The following is a 16371-nucleotide window of genomic DNA, read 5'->3' as shown; positions in this document are numbered from 1 at the left end:
AATATTACAAAAATCTTTAAGTTAATAAGTAAATTTATCGTAAATGGCAAAATATTTAAATTATCTTTAAAATTGTATTTTTAAAACGCATTCAAAGTAGCGGGACAAGAAAAGACACAAAATGTACACTTTTTCTGATTATGACCCTTGTATTAAATTCAAATCTATTTTTATTGCTTTATTTTCATCTCAAAACTTAAATAATATAACTACAAACACATTTCGATGACCAGTCTGGCAGTCTCTATTAAGATATTAATATTATACTCCATACTTATATTATAAATTCGAAAGTAACTCTTGTCTGTCTGTCTGTCTTTGACGCAATCAGGGGCAAACCGCTAATTTAATTGTGATAAAATACTCATATAGAGATACTTGAGGGTCTCGGGATGAACATAGGATACTTTTTTTCTCATATTTACAATATTTTCGATATATACCAATATATTAAAATACTTATTAATTTGACATGCAATTTGTTCCGCCATGTTCATAACAACCGTCGTTGCTAAGCAACGATTTGCAAAGTTTGTTGTTAAAAAACGTCACCCAAAATGAGCTTGCTTAACGCATCTCTCTATTGAAAACTGAAAATAATTTCATAAATATATTTAATAAATATTCGTATACTTCAAGCGGGCGTAGCAGCGTCCACTAGTTTTGAATAAAACGGAATTGTCTATCCTCATAAAGCATTGCCAATTTTATTATTGTTTATCTGTAAATATTTTTTCTATACAATCTGTGTCGTACAAACTTGGCGGGCAAGTTAGTCTGTGGAGACCGGAATGTGTAAATAGCTTCGGTTGTCAGTGTACACTGCGCGCTATAGACTCGCTTATGCTGCGTGAATACCGGTTACGTAGAAAATAAAATACGTCTCTAGAATTATAAGTAGAATAAAGGGAATTTTCTAATATGGATCTGGGTGGTAAGTTCTTTTATTAATATTATTTATTATGACTCTTTCTATCTTTATTCTCTAGTTTAGATTCAGTTATTTTTGTTCTGAACTTGACGAGAATTCCGCAAAGTAGGTTTGTACTTTCACTGTTTATATTTCCGTTATTTGTTGTTTCAATATACATGTGTTAAAGTTATTTGCCCTCGTCGTAAATATATTCATTTAAAATTAAAGTAACATTCTATTAGTTAATTTAAATCATTATTACAATTAGAAAAAATAATATTAAAAACAAAATCTAATAATGCATATCAAGTTCAAGTATCATTGTTATAAATTTTAAAAAGATGTATTATTTTTTCTTTTGGAAGATCGAGAACAGGTGTGGAATGCCATATTTAAATTTAGATTGCACTTCAACGCAAATACGGAAGCTATAAATAATCGAATGCGCTACCGGTACACCTCGGCAGTCAGTACATATATGGACATATAAAGAATTTCTTATATTTTTATTATTATGTTTAATTTTATTTCCTAAAAAGCAGGAATTATATATTTTGAAATAAAATAATAATATTCAACGGCACATACATTGATAATATATTAAAATTTGAATAGTATTTGAGCGATACCAATTTCATGCATCGTCTGAGGCTAGTCGTGGCCATAGAGCACAGGCGCGTGGCTGAAAAGAGGATAGGTTGCGGGTTCGATTTCCATTCGATAAATGTAATAATATTTTAGTAGAGCATTGAAATTAAAAATAATATTTTAATTTAATCGCCCTGACATCGAGGCAAAGTGCGGCGTTAAGTTCCGCTTCTGTGTGTCTTAACACTAGGTTCCCTCTGCCTAACCAGCTGTAATAAATAAAATATAAAATATTCTTAGTTGATTTATTACTCTAATAATCAACAGCTAGTAAGTAGACTCTATCTAATATTAGATAAAGTCCTGATATTAGAAATTTGTATCAAACTAAATGATCTTAATAGCCTTAGGCCTTATCTTGTTTTTAGCTTCACTATTTACCTTGTAAGGTAGGCAGAGGAGGTAGGCTAGCAGCCGAGTGTTAAGACGGATATTTTCATTACCTCGAGCAGAAATCGAACCTACGAAAAACCACCCAACCCACCACACTTGAGGGGTTAAGGGGGGTAAAATGTTCGTAAATATAACTGTTATATTAAAGCATATAATCGCAATATTTAAGATAAGATGTAGACAGTGAGGAAATCTAATGTTTCAAGAGCATGTAGAGTCTTATTATTGTATGAAAAAATATAATATGGCGATTTAAAATCTGTGATATATAATAGAATTTGCTTTATGACTCTATTAATAAATATATAGAATAAAATTAAATCACCTTCACGCTGTATCCCGCACACAGAAGTGTAGGCAGAGGCAGACCTAGTCTTAAGATACTCCGTTCCCGACTTTCCTCCGAATTCACGATCTCAATGCCGCCCTTTGCCTCAATGTCAGAGCGAAGAAATACAAATATATATTTTAAACTAGCGGCCCGCCCGCGGCTTTACCCGCTTGAACTACATGATTATTCATTTAAAACACAATTGACTGACAATTGTAATTTCTGAAATTATACACTTCTAATATGTTTTTTACGACATTATCATAATTTCTATAAGGAATGCTGATACTTGATATTTAAAATTATATACATTACTAGCAGACGCGCGCAGCTTCGCCCGCTTATTTGCACCTTTAGGGGTGAATCTTAATAAACCATGAAACACGTGTTCAATGAAATATTTTTAAGAGTCTAAATTTCAAATCTTATAAAAATCGGTGGCGATTTCAAAATTTTTCTATTCAAACTTTCAACCTTTATTTCATCCCCTTAGGAGTCGAATATTGCAAATTCCCAGCACATGAAGTTTCTGAGATTTCGTGATGAGAGAGTGACCTTTCGATTTTATATATATAGATAGATAAATAGTAAATCTATAGGAAGATATATATTAGGAAAATATGTCAAGAATCGTTATGAAACTGAAAATATTAAAATCTAAAATTGTAGTCGTATGTTCATAAATATAATAAACGAAAAATAGTTACAGAAGTAACTTTTAACTAAGTTAGGGGAAAGCGGGGCTAAAAGTTACCGAGGTAAGTTGTTCCGATTGAAATAATTTCGCGGGGGGAAAGTGATAAGAATATTTAGTAAAGGTATAGTGAAATGCAATGTGATCATATTGAACAATCCAGTAACGGGTAACATACATAAAAAAGCAGCGAATTGATAATCTCCTTTTCATACAGAAGTCGATTAAAAAACATTTGCTTTTGCGCCTGGTGGTACTCTTGATTATTCCTTAAATAAACAGGCTTTGTTCGATTATTTATTGTTTTTTATTTTGCAAATAATAGCTTTAAAAAACATGGTAACAATTTACTCCGGTCTGTTAACAACTTGCCCCAAGTCGGGGTAAGTTGTTACTTTCCGACTTCAGTCATAAAAAAAATCATAATAAAAAAGTCTTACAAAGAATGCCTCAAATTACTGTTTTAATTGCAAGTCTAGATATGTAAGTTGAATTTGATCATATTGTATAAATACTGAAAACAAGTATTCGCAGCAATATTTGAGGTTAAAAAAAATCGGAACTTTTGGCCCCGCTCTCCCCTACATAATATTTATTTAATTTGTTACAATGTTTACAATCACACAATCGATCTCTTTTATCGTCGATGATAACAGTTACAATTAATTAAAATTAAGTTTTTACGTCATAAATACAGATTAGGATTCTAATCTAGACAAAAAGATTAAAAGGAACATGAATAAAATCATTTTATATCTCGTAGTAAACAATCTTTATCAAAAAAACGTGTTATTGAAGGAAGTGTTTTTATAGCTCACGATTTTTTTTGCTTTAGTTATATTAGATATAGACATTCACACGACTGATATGTAAAGAATATAGATTATAAAATATTTACAGCACTTAACACTGTTTTTAATATTTTCAAATAAACAATAAAATCGATAATTTATCTTCATGTTATGAAAGCTTGAAAAGTTATCAAAGAAATCAGAATTGGATACTAAATATCAAAAAAATATTAAATCATTTTTTATCATACCTTTTTATACCTATGTATAAAAATACACGAGAATAGTTTTGCATGAGAGAATAAAATTTAAAAATACTCTTATGATAAAAATAGCCTCACTTAATGTCGTCGTGAGTCCTAACAGGTATACCGGTATTTACGGCATTGAAAAAAAATTTGAATTATTATACATTTTTTATTTATTAGAACACGAAAATAATTCAAATCGGTAAACAAACAATTGTGTAGTTTAAGCGGGCGAAGCCGCGTGCGGGTCTTTTAGTAACGTGGGTTAATTTAAATCGACAAATAAAAATCATTGAATATTTAAGCCACTATAGCACACTGGGACGGTCTTTGACTGTAATTAAGATAATTCAATCTTCACTGAGAAAAATAATTATACATATTTAAAAAATGTTTTTATTTCCGCAAGACAAAGAGTGGCGTAACTAATAACTAACATAAACTTGAATTTGGGCGGAAAGCGGAGAACAGAGTGTCTTGACACTATCTTTTCTTTGCCTACGTATTGCAAGCTTCGAACACAACGATGAAAGCAGTATGGCAAGGTTTTAATGTCATACAGTCCACGAGAACGAAGTTGCGGATGCACACTAGTTGTAATAAAAAAAAATATTTTTTTGTAGTGGACGAATACATAGACGGTCTCTTTTCAAAAGAAGCATTTGAACAGCCATCAGACACAAAGAAACCTGATGATTTGGAAATGAGATTACCAGAATGGTTTGATGAAGACAAATTTAACAAGTTAGTATTCATTGTTGTCACTTTAATTTTAATTGAGGCCAGTCGTCGCGCAGGGGCACAAAGTGTGACTGTAAAACCCACTGGTTGTGGGTTCGATCCCCACTCGAGGAGATAAAATATTTATTTAAATTTATATTCCCATTTCTTCGCTCTAGTATCGAGGTAAAACCGCGGCGTTGAGTTCTGCCACTTAACACGCAATACGCCTACAGAATTCGGCAGAAAGTCAGGAACGGAATGTTTAAACACTCGGTTCCCTCTATCTGTAAGATATAGCGTGAAGCAGTTGTTTTTTCGTCGTGGCGTCGTGCCACAGGGGCACAGCGTGCAGCGTGACGGTTGTGGGATCAATTCCCGCTCGGTGGAATGGATAATTTAATATTTACATTTTCTTGCTCTGGTAACAAGACAAAGTTCGGAGTTCTGCCCCTCAACTGAGAAGGTATTGCGTGTAGAGTGGCGGAATTCAAGGATAAACTTTGCCTCAACACTAGAGCGAAGAAATGAATATATTAAATATTTCATAGCCTCGAGTACCCCCCAATTGTCGCGTTTACAGTCACAAGCTTGCTCAGCTGCAAGCTGCGCCACGACTGGCCTCAAACGTATATTTGTACATAATTTTTTTTTAGAGCTCGTCGTTTCTATTGGTACAACGGCTACCAAATCACCACGTCTATGTTATTGGGTCTCGTGGCGGTGCTTGCTATCCCGTCCATATTAAAAGTCCTCATCAGTTCGAGACGATCGAATTCAAACTACACAGCCTACAAACGCTACCTATCTACACTTCTCCACACTATATCCTGGTTCGAAAATGAACTAAAGCCTGACAGTATGTGAGTATAAACTTGGATATTTTCTTTTATTCTCTATATCATCATCATCATCATCATTATCATCAGCCTGTCGTCGTCCACTGCTGCACATAGGCCTCTCTAATGGCAACGAGACGTGGACAATGACAGTGCGACTGGTCCACCAGTTTAAAGTCGCTCAGCGTGCTATGGAAAGGACTATACTTTGGAGTTTAAATTTAATTACATGGTGTAGAGCTTAACAAAGGGTAGGCATAGGGAACCTAGTGTTAAGACACTCCGTCCCCCATTTTCCGCAGGCACACACTTGTACCCTTGCACCACGACTGGTCTCTATTATTATATTTAAAATTTAATTATCCACAGCTCATGGAGATCACTGATGACAGTGCGCTCTCGACACGTGAAAGCCAGCTTGTCTGCAAATATCAAAGGTCAAGGCATAGTCTCCCAAAGAGATTTAGCTTTAACACAATTTGGATTTTTGGGTTTCTCCATCCTAAAACCGGATAAATTCGGTCTTCGGCAAATCGAGGATGGCGACTGGGACGCTTATATACATTTTTGGAGAGTGATTGGACACTCTATTGGCTTAGAAGACAAGTACGTATTTCATAATACTATACAATTTATTGTTAGTATATACCTAGTATATGTAGGGTTTCTGATCGTTAGAGTTTAGCACTTACTTGTAAACTACAATGTCCTTGCAGCTGGGACGAACGTGTAGGTATGTCATATACCTATACGTTCATTTAAAATTAAAAAATGGGCAAGTAGTGGCGCAGGGGCACAAGTGTGTGAATGGTTGTGGGTTCGATATCCAGTCGGGGAAATTAAATAATTATTTAAAAAAGAATGGTGTAATAGTAAGCTATTGGATATATATGAGTAAATAGGAATACAAATGTGAAAGTGTGTTTGTTTATATGTTACTCAAATATTTAACGTCGAGCCTTCTAAGTGCCTCTTCGTCTTTTCTTTTCTCTTGGCCTTTAAGACCGCTTTCTGTAAATAAATTGCAATATAAGCATTAAAAACATAAAATTTTAAAATAATGCATGTTTTTAAAATTATTGCATAAGTTACCTTTGTTTACTATCAGCGCTTTGTTACTTATACATAGAAACTACAAAACAATGAGGTATCATTTAAGTTAGTTAATTCTTTAATTTTTTATTTATTTATTAAAATGTATATTTTTATTACAAAACTAATTTCAATTTAAATTGAGTCACAAATGTGTGACAGTAAACGCAACACGTCTGTCTTTAGAATTCGGCGAATATTTGGAAGCTAAGCTCCCTCTGCCTAATAAAAACAAAACAAAACTATATTACTAATTAACCTTACAGGTACAACGTGTGCCGAAAAAATGTAGACGAAACACGTCAAGTGTGTCACATACTTCTAGACAGAGTGTTCACACCCTCTCTGGAGAACGTTCCAGAATATTACGAGCATACTGCACGTGCTATGTTGGATGGCCTCTGGTGTGTCAATCCGACTATACAAGTAGATGCCATGATATATTTGACTAAATATTTGTGTAATGTCCCAGGATACATTTACACGGAGAGTGACAGAATTAATTTGCAAAATATGATTAAAAAGAAGTTGGAGGGAAAATCTGAATATATAGGTATGTTACAGATTATATATTAAATTTGTAATAATTATATTATATCGGAAATCTCTATTGTCATTTGTCACAAACAAAGGTTTCCTTTTATTATATCTGTCAATGGCCCTGTACACGAACATTTAATTAATATCAAACGTATGAAGGATTCTTGTATTTTTAAAAAAATGTCCTCACCTTTATATAATGCAATCACAGCTATTCTCTTTATCACACTACTCCATTTTAATATCATAAATATTTTACAATATATTGGCGCGAAAATAAGAAAACATAATAAACGATCGTATCAAAATGACAGATTCAAAATTCAAAAGTCATATCTTGTTTATTTTTAATTGTAACAGCATTTATGGCCAGACTAATGTTTTGCCCTCTTAGCCGTTAACCTTTTTGAGGCTCATATAATATTTACATAAAAACCTACATGCATAAATGTACGTCGTACGACCGAGCAAGGTCAATTGTCTCTTCATTAAAAAATGTTCTCTTTTTTGTGTCGTTGTTTGCCAAAATTCCTTCACCGCTATAATAATGTAAGCCTATATTTAGTACGAGCGAGTAGCATAGACTTGGTATATTTTAAGTGAAAAAAATCTTGTAGGTCACACAAATCTTTATATTTCAAAACATTGTATGGAAAACTGCCTCAAAATACGTTTACTTCTCGTGCCCTTTTTGATATACGAACATACATACATAAAAAAAATAGATAATGGCCATATTAATTTTACATATAAATCTATAATATATATTCAAAAAGTAAGAATTCTATTCTTCATTATTTACTCAGTATAATTATTTCATTAGATACCTATGTTACTATGTATCATACTTATGTAAAGATTTTTTTGCTCTATTTAATTAGTCACTTGCAACATTGATGTAAAACAAGTGTTTTTATACACATTATTATAAAGATTCCTTGTCCAATAAATTAATGATTAATAAATGGTAGTTTAATTATTTAAAAAATATGTAGTATTTACTTCAGAATAATATATATTTTTAACGGCACACTGATCTGATTATAAACGCAACGGCTGTGGATTCAAATTCCACTTCGAAGAATTATTTTCATATTTTTTTAAAACACAGCAGCGTAAGTAGTGGGAACCTGAGAACCTAATGTTAAGGCATTCCGTTCCTATCAAGATACTTCCGTTACCCAATTTCCGCAGCATTCTGGAGACATTGCGTTGTGGCAAAACTTTACGTTGAGCTTTGTCTCTGCGCCTGTGCCACGACTGACCTTATTATTTGTATCTTTTTCGTATATATATATTTTCCATTTTTATAATGAATTATGAATTTCTCTGGTTTAGAATGAAATGAATGAGTAGGGAATAAATTATTCAATATTCTCTGCGCGAATGTAGCTAAAAGGTGGGTTTACTTATTTTAAAAATAAAAACACAATTAAACTTTTTAAATGTCTTAATAATCTTTATATACGAGTATAACGGAGAGTGGAATGTATTAATGTTAATTTCTTCCTGACTATCTTACTCCGTTTTTTTTCTACCAAAATTCGAGACACTGCGTGTTATATGGCGGAATTTAACCCCGCGCCTTGCCTTTGCGGAGTACATAAATGATTCTCATAGTTCATCGAACCCAAAACTTTTAATTTTAGTCTGAATAACTTTTGTTTGGTTATTTCGCTAGAAACTAAAACATTTTTTTATTGTTTTCAGGTGTGGACTCAACGGCGTTATTATCAGATAGTTTAATAGAAATACCCAAAAAGACACCTCGTCTGCTCTATTACCACGATTACGATACCATCGATACAGTACCGACATACAAAAAATTGACGTTGGCAGCCAAGTGGAAATTGGCCATCAATGCATATTTCGTTGAAATCTACAAATCAACATTGGGCCGTATATATTTCAATTTAAATTTTAAATTCAGTATAATTTTGATGAAATACTTCCCATTTTTGGCGTTCTTTAGATTCGGCTTCTTCGCGTCTTTTACGAATATGTTTCGCGAAGATCCCACGGACGACGAAATACCAAAACCCAACGATGATTATTATAAAGAAAAACCTCCGGTTCCCAAATATAAGGAATATTTGTCTTTGATTTGGAATTTTGATGTACACAAATAAATAATATTAGGCAAATTAATAGCCTAAGGTAATTTAATTAGTAAGACTGACATCTATATTTCATATATGCATGAAATTTATGGGTTTTTGGATCAGTCGCGGCTTCATGTCGCGGCTGGTTTGCTTAGTATAGGGTATAGGTATAGAAATCCCAGTCCGCTTGACGGCCGCAAACCGAGGTTCGAGTCCCGCAGGGGCGCCCTGCAGTCGTCGACTTCCTCACAGGCATCCACTGCATGCATGCATTTCTTCAGGGACAGAGTAACCAATAGGGCTAACATCATTAACCTCATGTTCGAGAAAACGGTGGATTTTGGAGACCGCATGAAATTCGCTTTTTATGTTTTTGTAAGCAAAAAAAAAGTATTATAAATATGATTGTAAAAATGTAATTTTAAATTAACAGCTGTGTGTAAAAAATCTAAATTATTTTACTAACTTAATTATTTGTACAAATACCAAGACATAGAAGACGGTACATTCTAGAAGTTGCATTTTGTAAAATTACTTATATTTTTGTTTTTTCGGGAAATTTACTTCCATAATTTGCTCTGAAATAATTAAAGATTCTCGTTGCGTAAGTTAAGTTTTTAATGTAGCCTTTGTTATATACAGACATCTCCAGTGTAATTAAACATAAAATATTATATGTACATATGTTATATATATTACTATATTAACAACTTTTATCAACATAAGCGAATAATTAAATAAAATAGATATAAAAATAAAAATAAATACGTACGGTACGGTACGTATAGTACCTACATAGGCTGTAAAGTACTTAAGAGTTATAATAAAAAAAAAAACTTCTTACTTAATTCTAATTAAAAAACCAAAGCATAACAATAAAGTTTTTCTTTTTGCAAATGTATATAAATATACTATATTAGCATATTTACAGGCAAATGTGATATTTACAAACAAAAATATTACGCACATTTGTTTTGAAAAAGTGTAAATCACGCAACTTAATATATGCAAACTGACGACACGACCATATAACTTGATTAGCACATAAGGTGAATATTACATAATATGTTCAGTTCACGAGGTTTAAGCTGAGCTTTACATGTGTGTGAGTGATTATAAAAGTAGAGCCAGAAAAAAATAGAATAAAAAAAATACAAAAAATATAAATAATAATAATTACTCTCGTTTGATTTATCGAGCTAATAATGATTTTCTCCGTTACATAAACAAGAACAGCGTTATGTTGTGTTTTTTTTTCTTCTTTTACTGCTTGGTCACACACATTTTTCCATTCTTGTATAGTGATAGTGCCCACTTTTATATTTCACTTTTAATAAATCTAACACAAAATTAAAATATCAAGAATTACAGATGTGAATCTGCTATCGGTACAAGAGACCGCCTCACACAAATGCATAGCTCAGCTAAAATCTCGCGGGCTGTATTAACAAATACGGAGAAAAACTTCTCCGTCATGCCTTATTTCCAATATATTTCACATATAGTGTAAAGACTTGCTGTCCGAATGCAAGACTAATCTTACTCAAACAGTTAGATTAAATTAATTCGTCTCCCTGAGTGGGGTCACAGCTCATCATCAAGCAGCCCATCGAGATCATATTTCCAGTTGTCGGCATCTTTTATAAGTATCGATATAGTATTAATAAGTAAAAATTGTTATAAAGGCACAATGAAAATAAATTATAATATTAAGAATTAATCTTCTCATAAGGTTATTAGTTTATAGGTTTCATAATGTATATATTTATTTTAAACATATACTTGTTAATATGTAATCATGGAATATATTTACGATATATGAAATGTATTTTTTAACTTTTACAGTTTAAAGATTTGTACAATGTTTTTATGAAAAAAATTACAAAAGCCCAACATCCCCTAGGAACGCTAGGAATAAAAGATTATTCGAATATTTTTTACAAAGTAATTTATATTTAAATTTATTCGAAATACCTGAAAATTATATTGAAGTTTCAAAATTACAGGTAAATTGGTTGTGTCCAATAATTTCCACATACATTTACCAAATTCATAAAAATACTAAAAATATTGTTGTTTGCTGCTAGTTACAATAACATAATTTTAAAAGTAATTGATCTCAAAAGTATGGACCAAATGGTAAATAGGTCATTTTTCATAATACCCGGGCATTATTAACTAATATAATAAAGCGGAAGAGTTTGTTTGTTTGAACGCTAAGATCTCTGGATCTACTGGTCTGATTTACTATGTTTTTGTTTTCTATGAAAGCTGCATTCTTCAGAAGTGCTATAGGCTATATAACATTACATTACACATATATACTAATAAATTAAAATACTTTCTAATTTGACATGCAATTTATTCTGCCATGTTAATAACAACCGTCGTTGCCATGCAACGGTTTGCAAAATTTCTTAGTTGTTTTAAGAAAACGTCACCCAAAATGAACTTATATTTTGATATTCATCCTTATAAAAATAAATATATAATATAATATTTAATAAATATTCTTATATTTCAAGCAGGCGTAGCCGCGTCTGGGTCCGCTAGTTATTAATAATGACATAATGAGCGATTTGATAAATAATTAAACTGTCCGGGCATTATACATAATGATTGTCACCTATATGGCAGAGTAATAAAAAACATGTTTTATTATATTTTGATAAATGAAAAATAAATTGTTTATAAATTCAAAATAAAAATTACTATTATTTTTCAAAATACTTAGCAGCAAATGCAAGATGCAAGATCCTTTATATAAAGTTCATCTTGCACATACATATATACAAAAATGAGAAGTTATGGAACGTCAGGCATATAAAACAAAATAATACCAATAAATGTGTTTATATTAAACCAATATGTTTATATTAAATAATATTATTTGAAGAAATCTTGAGCCTTTAACCTAGTCCTCTTCGCTACATTTATCTGCAATAGATTATCTGTGATATTGTTGTTTTCTGTCATGTCATCGCTGTTGACAGTGACATTTGAATTTGAAATAACTGTTATTTTTTTAGTAGAATTAGAAGTGTTCGGTGTTGCTACTAATGGCGTTCTTGGTGTTCTTTGTTTGGGGGTCGTATGTGATATACCAACGTCATTAGGAGTTAGCTTGAGTCGTGGTGATAATAAATGTTTAGCCGCCAATTTCCTCGCAGCTGGTGACATACTGGCCAAACGGTCGGTATTCGTTCTGAAACTAAACAAAATAAACAGTTTATACTTTTTAATTAAAATCATAATACTTTTATTGCATGGAATCTAAAAACACATCGATAATTATGAGTTAAAAGATTTTTTCACTTTCTCAAAATGATTCAGCCAAAAGTAACGTTATATGTTAAGTTGATAACATATAACATTAATTTTGTTCGTAACGTTGTTTCTCGCTTCCGTGGTATTATTAAAAAAAACGAGGCGTTAATAAAAAATATATTCATTCATATATATTCACCTCTGTCTTGGCGTCGGCGTACGCGGCGTGGTGGGCCTCCGGCGGCGCGCCGCCTGCTCCGCCAACTGCAGCGCGATGCGTTCGCGAGCACCGCCCTCAAGCATGCGGTAGGCAGCACCCGCGCCCACGCTATGTAACATTATGTAAATACTATAAATATTTTAACATTTTTAAAGTGTTATACCACACTTAAAAAAGGAAAATCCCCCTTCCCTAGCTAGTTCCGAAAATTGATGGAAATTTTCGGCATAAAAGGCTGTATCTTTTGATTGCGTTGGTTGGAAGTTTGATTTTTTCATAGATCCAAGCGACAGTAGACGTGAGTTTTGATAAAAAAATCAGTTTGATACTTTCACGTGTTCCTGAGACAAAGGGTCGAGAGTCTAGACAGACGGACGAATGGACAAAAAAGTGATCCTATAAGGATTCCGTTCTCTTCCTTTCGAGGTACGGAACACTAAAAAATAGAATAAGACAAGGAGACTCACGCAGGCAAAGGAGTATCACCGCCGTCCAGTCTAAACGGGGTTCCTTCTATCTCCCCCCAGGTCATGAGCGGCGACTGGTCCGGGCCGTCCCCGGGCCGCGGGGAAGGGGTCACCACGAACGAATACTCTGAAGGCTTATCTGAAGATATGCTTATACCGTCCACGCCGATTTTACCTTTTATGTTGGCATCCTGTAATTTAAAAGATTTCTTTGTTCATATTATGATTGAATTAAAAAGTTTTTATCTATATAACATAGAAAATAGTGAAATCGACGAAGACGCACCATACTCTTTCTAGTAACGCTCAGTGTTGAGTTCTGCCACTCAACAAGCAATGCTTCAGGAATGTCGGAAGGTAGGGAACAGTAACAGAATGGTGTATCTCAATACTAGATTCCCAGGTTGCCTCACCCTATCCTGCAATACGCAGAATAGAGCATGAAGCTCAAAAAACTCATAAAGATAAAACTTATAACTCACTTGATTTCTTGCCAAAGCACTGATAGCTTCTTTGTTTTTAGCATAATCAAATGGCTGTGTTTTGAGACGAGTGTTCTGATGCTGCAACTCGGGCTTTGGCCCCGGCACTTGCGATTCGGCACCATCTGGTACATACATAATGTAGTTCTTTGCACGATACCGCCATGTATCAAGCTGAAAAAAAAAATTTACAAATTTATGATATGAAATGTTCAGATTACGTACAGTCATTGAGTTTATAACAAGTTCTAACATTATAAAATTATATATTATAAAAAAATCCTATAAAATAAAAATGTCAATAAGCTAAGCCCATGACACACAGCAAGTAATATTTTTTTAACATGAAGTCTAATATTTTAATAAATTTATTAAATTGAGTTCTGCCATTCAATACACAATATATCAAGAATGAATGACAGAAAGAATGGTTTCCCAAGTTACCTTTGCCTACCCTTTTGCTATGTGAGAGATACAGTGTATTGTTAATTTGCACATACCTCTTCTGGTCGCTCCATTTGATCTGCTTGGTCTTCAATAGATGGCAAAACCAGTGCTGACTCAGTGAGGGCCAATGATGTAACTTCTGATTGTAGTTGAGATGTTAATTTTGTAGCTTTCTTTTTATTCTCTAATGCTATTACACGGTCATAGCTTGCATTATCTTCACTTGTATGGTTAGCGAGAAATGAATCTGTAAATTATTTCATTTAAATATGATGTTCCAGCCATTTTGAAACACAATTGTGATCAAGTCAACGCTGGGTTTGGCAAATTTAAAAATGTATAATTGCTTACCTAAGGTATGGTTATCTATAACATCTTTTGATTTATCTTCCTCCCTATCAACTGAAGGTTGTGTAGATTGAGTTTCCTCAGTTGAAGGTGAATACGGTCTATTCACGCCAGGTGTATCAAATGTTGCTGGTGAATTATCTAAGGAAAATGGTTAAAATGTTTAGTTATTTTATTTTTTAGCTGTATTCTGCTTTTACAGCAGAGTACAAAGAGGAAACCTAGTGTTAAGACACTCTGTCTCTCACTTTCTACTTAATTTTATAAGAATTGTGTGTTGAGTAGCAGAACTCATTGCAGCATTTTGTGTTGTCAGAGTGAGGTAATGAAAAAATAATTAATTCCCAAAATGGGAATCATTAATGACTTTAGCACATCAATCATAATAAAATATTATTGAGGCAAATTATAACATAATTTTTACTAACATGGTTCTGTTGGTGGTCGATTTCCACTATATTTCCTGGCTATCTCTCGAAGTCTAGCATAGTCCTTATTTTCAGATGCCTCTAAATAATCATTTTGTGCCTTCAGTTTCTCAAGGTCGGGGAAGAAATCTCTTTGAATTATTCGAGCTATGCCCTGCGAAATGCAATATATGAGAAAAAAATACTAAAAACACAACATTAGCACAACAATAATAAGACCACACTTATTTGCTTTAAAAATAATTGAATTATAATTATATAATAATTATTTTATATTAGCCATATTTACCTCTACATAATCTTCTTCATCGAGAATTTTAGTTCTTTTAACAATTTTCTTTTTTGGAGGCACTTTAGGAACCTTAAAAAGGGAGCTTTCTTTTTTGAGCAATTGCATATTTTGTAACGCCCCTTCACCGGGTTTTTTGTTATCATCTTTTTGCGCCATAATATTTCTAGCATATATGTTCTATTTTAATGTCGTTTAAAGCAATATTGTGTAAACAAATCCAATTTCACTTTTTGCGATTGAAACTCGTATAAACATTGTCAATTTGACATTGATCATTGATGGCTTAGGCCTTAGTTTGACGTGTATGTCATTTATAATTTATATTCGACGAGAGTTGTCACATATTAAAATAAAGATTTTTACTTAATATTATAGCCATAATTTATGTTAAGCAAATACGGTACCTACAGTTACAGTATAAAAACAATTTAAATATGGACATATTAATTAGTAACGAAAAACCATTTTCTATGCGACGAAATATTACAAATTATTTGTGCTCAATTAACAAGTTCGAATAGAAAAGCCATTTATAAAATGTGAAAAATATTCTGCGTTTCGGGTGAACCACTTAATTAATCGCCTCTAGAATTCATAAAAATTATTCATAGTATAATCCAATCATCAGGAGTCAGGACAATGAAATATGCCATATTTATATAAATTAAGGTATTTTGCAAAGGCTTTACGTATCTCGTCATATATATGGTTGGCATGGCAACACAGGTTATAATTGTCGTGACTAAATATTTAATTATTTAGTGCATTTTTGCCTTTTATATTTTATAAGTAGGAATACTATTTTGTAGTTCTGCCTTAGTCATTTAAATTGGACGAGAGTCGTCTTTTATTAAAAAAGTGATTCGATCTAGCCGTATAACATATTATATTTTTTTATTTAAAAATAAAGGATTAAGACAGAATTTTAAATGAGTTGGAATGTGACTAAAAAGGAACATTACACTAAAGTTTAAACTTTTTATTACTCCATCAGAGTAAATTTAATTAAGAATTTATTTTAATTTAATTAAGAATTTATTTTATTTAATTAATAATCTTTATTTAGAAATATCACATACAAATTATTACACTTAGAACTCCCGGTAAGT

General features: G+C 32.4%; 2 protein-coding genes across 2 annotated transcripts; one reads left to right on the top strand and one right to left on the bottom strand.

The window, feature by feature from the left end:
* Positions 1–792: 792 nt before the first annotated feature.
* LOC146540405 (uncharacterized) lies at positions 793–11135 on the top strand. Its single transcript, XM_085206784.1, has 6 exons — positions 793–934; positions 4642–4762; positions 5395–5601; positions 5947–6183; positions 6936–7222; positions 8920–11135. The coding sequence occupies exons 1-6, from the start codon at positions 922–924 to the stop codon at positions 9336–9338; spliced, it is 1284 nt and encodes a 427-aa protein (XP_085062910.1). The 5' UTR covers positions 793–921; the 3' UTR covers positions 9339–11135.
* Es2 (ess-2 splicing factor homolog) lies at positions 9912–15557 on the bottom strand. Its single transcript, XM_085206770.1, has 8 exons — positions 15260–15557; positions 14971–15124; positions 14546–14683; positions 14248–14441; positions 13748–13921; positions 13266–13456; positions 12778–12906; positions 9912–12522 (listed from the first exon to the last, which is right to left on the bottom strand). Exons 1-8 carry the CDS (start codon positions 15416–15418, stop codon positions 12198–12200), a joined length of 1464 nt encoding a protein of 487 aa, XP_085062896.1. The 5' UTR covers positions 15419–15557; the 3' UTR covers positions 9912–12197.
* Between the last annotated feature and the right edge of the window lie 814 nt (positions 15558–16371).

Source organism: Heliconius melpomene, chromosome 2, assembly GCF_056956725.1.
Source record: "Heliconius melpomene rosina isolate 202511_hmr_F chromosome 2, ASM5695672v1, whole genome shotgun sequence".
NCBI lineage: Eukaryota > Metazoa > Arthropoda > Insecta > Lepidoptera > Nymphalidae > Heliconius > Heliconius melpomene.
Note: the sequence above shows the minus strand (reverse complement) of the source record. Positions and strands in the feature narration are given on the sequence as shown.

Bases quoted from the DNA above. Each gene is read 5' to 3' on its own strand.
- LOC146540405 (XM_085206784.1), top strand. The intron at 4,763-5,394 runs GTTAGTATTCAT...ATTTTTTTTTAG, and splicing joins GATGAAGACAAATTTAACAA to AGCTCGTCGTTTCTATTGGT. The intron at 5,602-5,946 runs GTGAGTATAAAC...AATTATCCACAG, and splicing joins GAACTAAAGCCTGACAGTAT to CTCATGGAGATCACTGATGA.
- Es2 (XM_085206770.1), bottom strand. From the start codon at position 15,418: ATGGCGCAAAAAGATGATAACAAAAAACCCGGTGAAGGGGCGTTACAA. The intron at 15,125-15,259 runs GTAAATATGGCT...TGCATTTCGCAG, and splicing joins ATGAAGAAGATTATGTAGAG to GGCATAGCTCGAATAATTCA. The intron at 14,442-14,545 runs GTAAGCAATTAT...AATAATTTACAG, and splicing joins TATAGATAACCATACCTTAG to ATTCATTTCTCGCTAACCAT.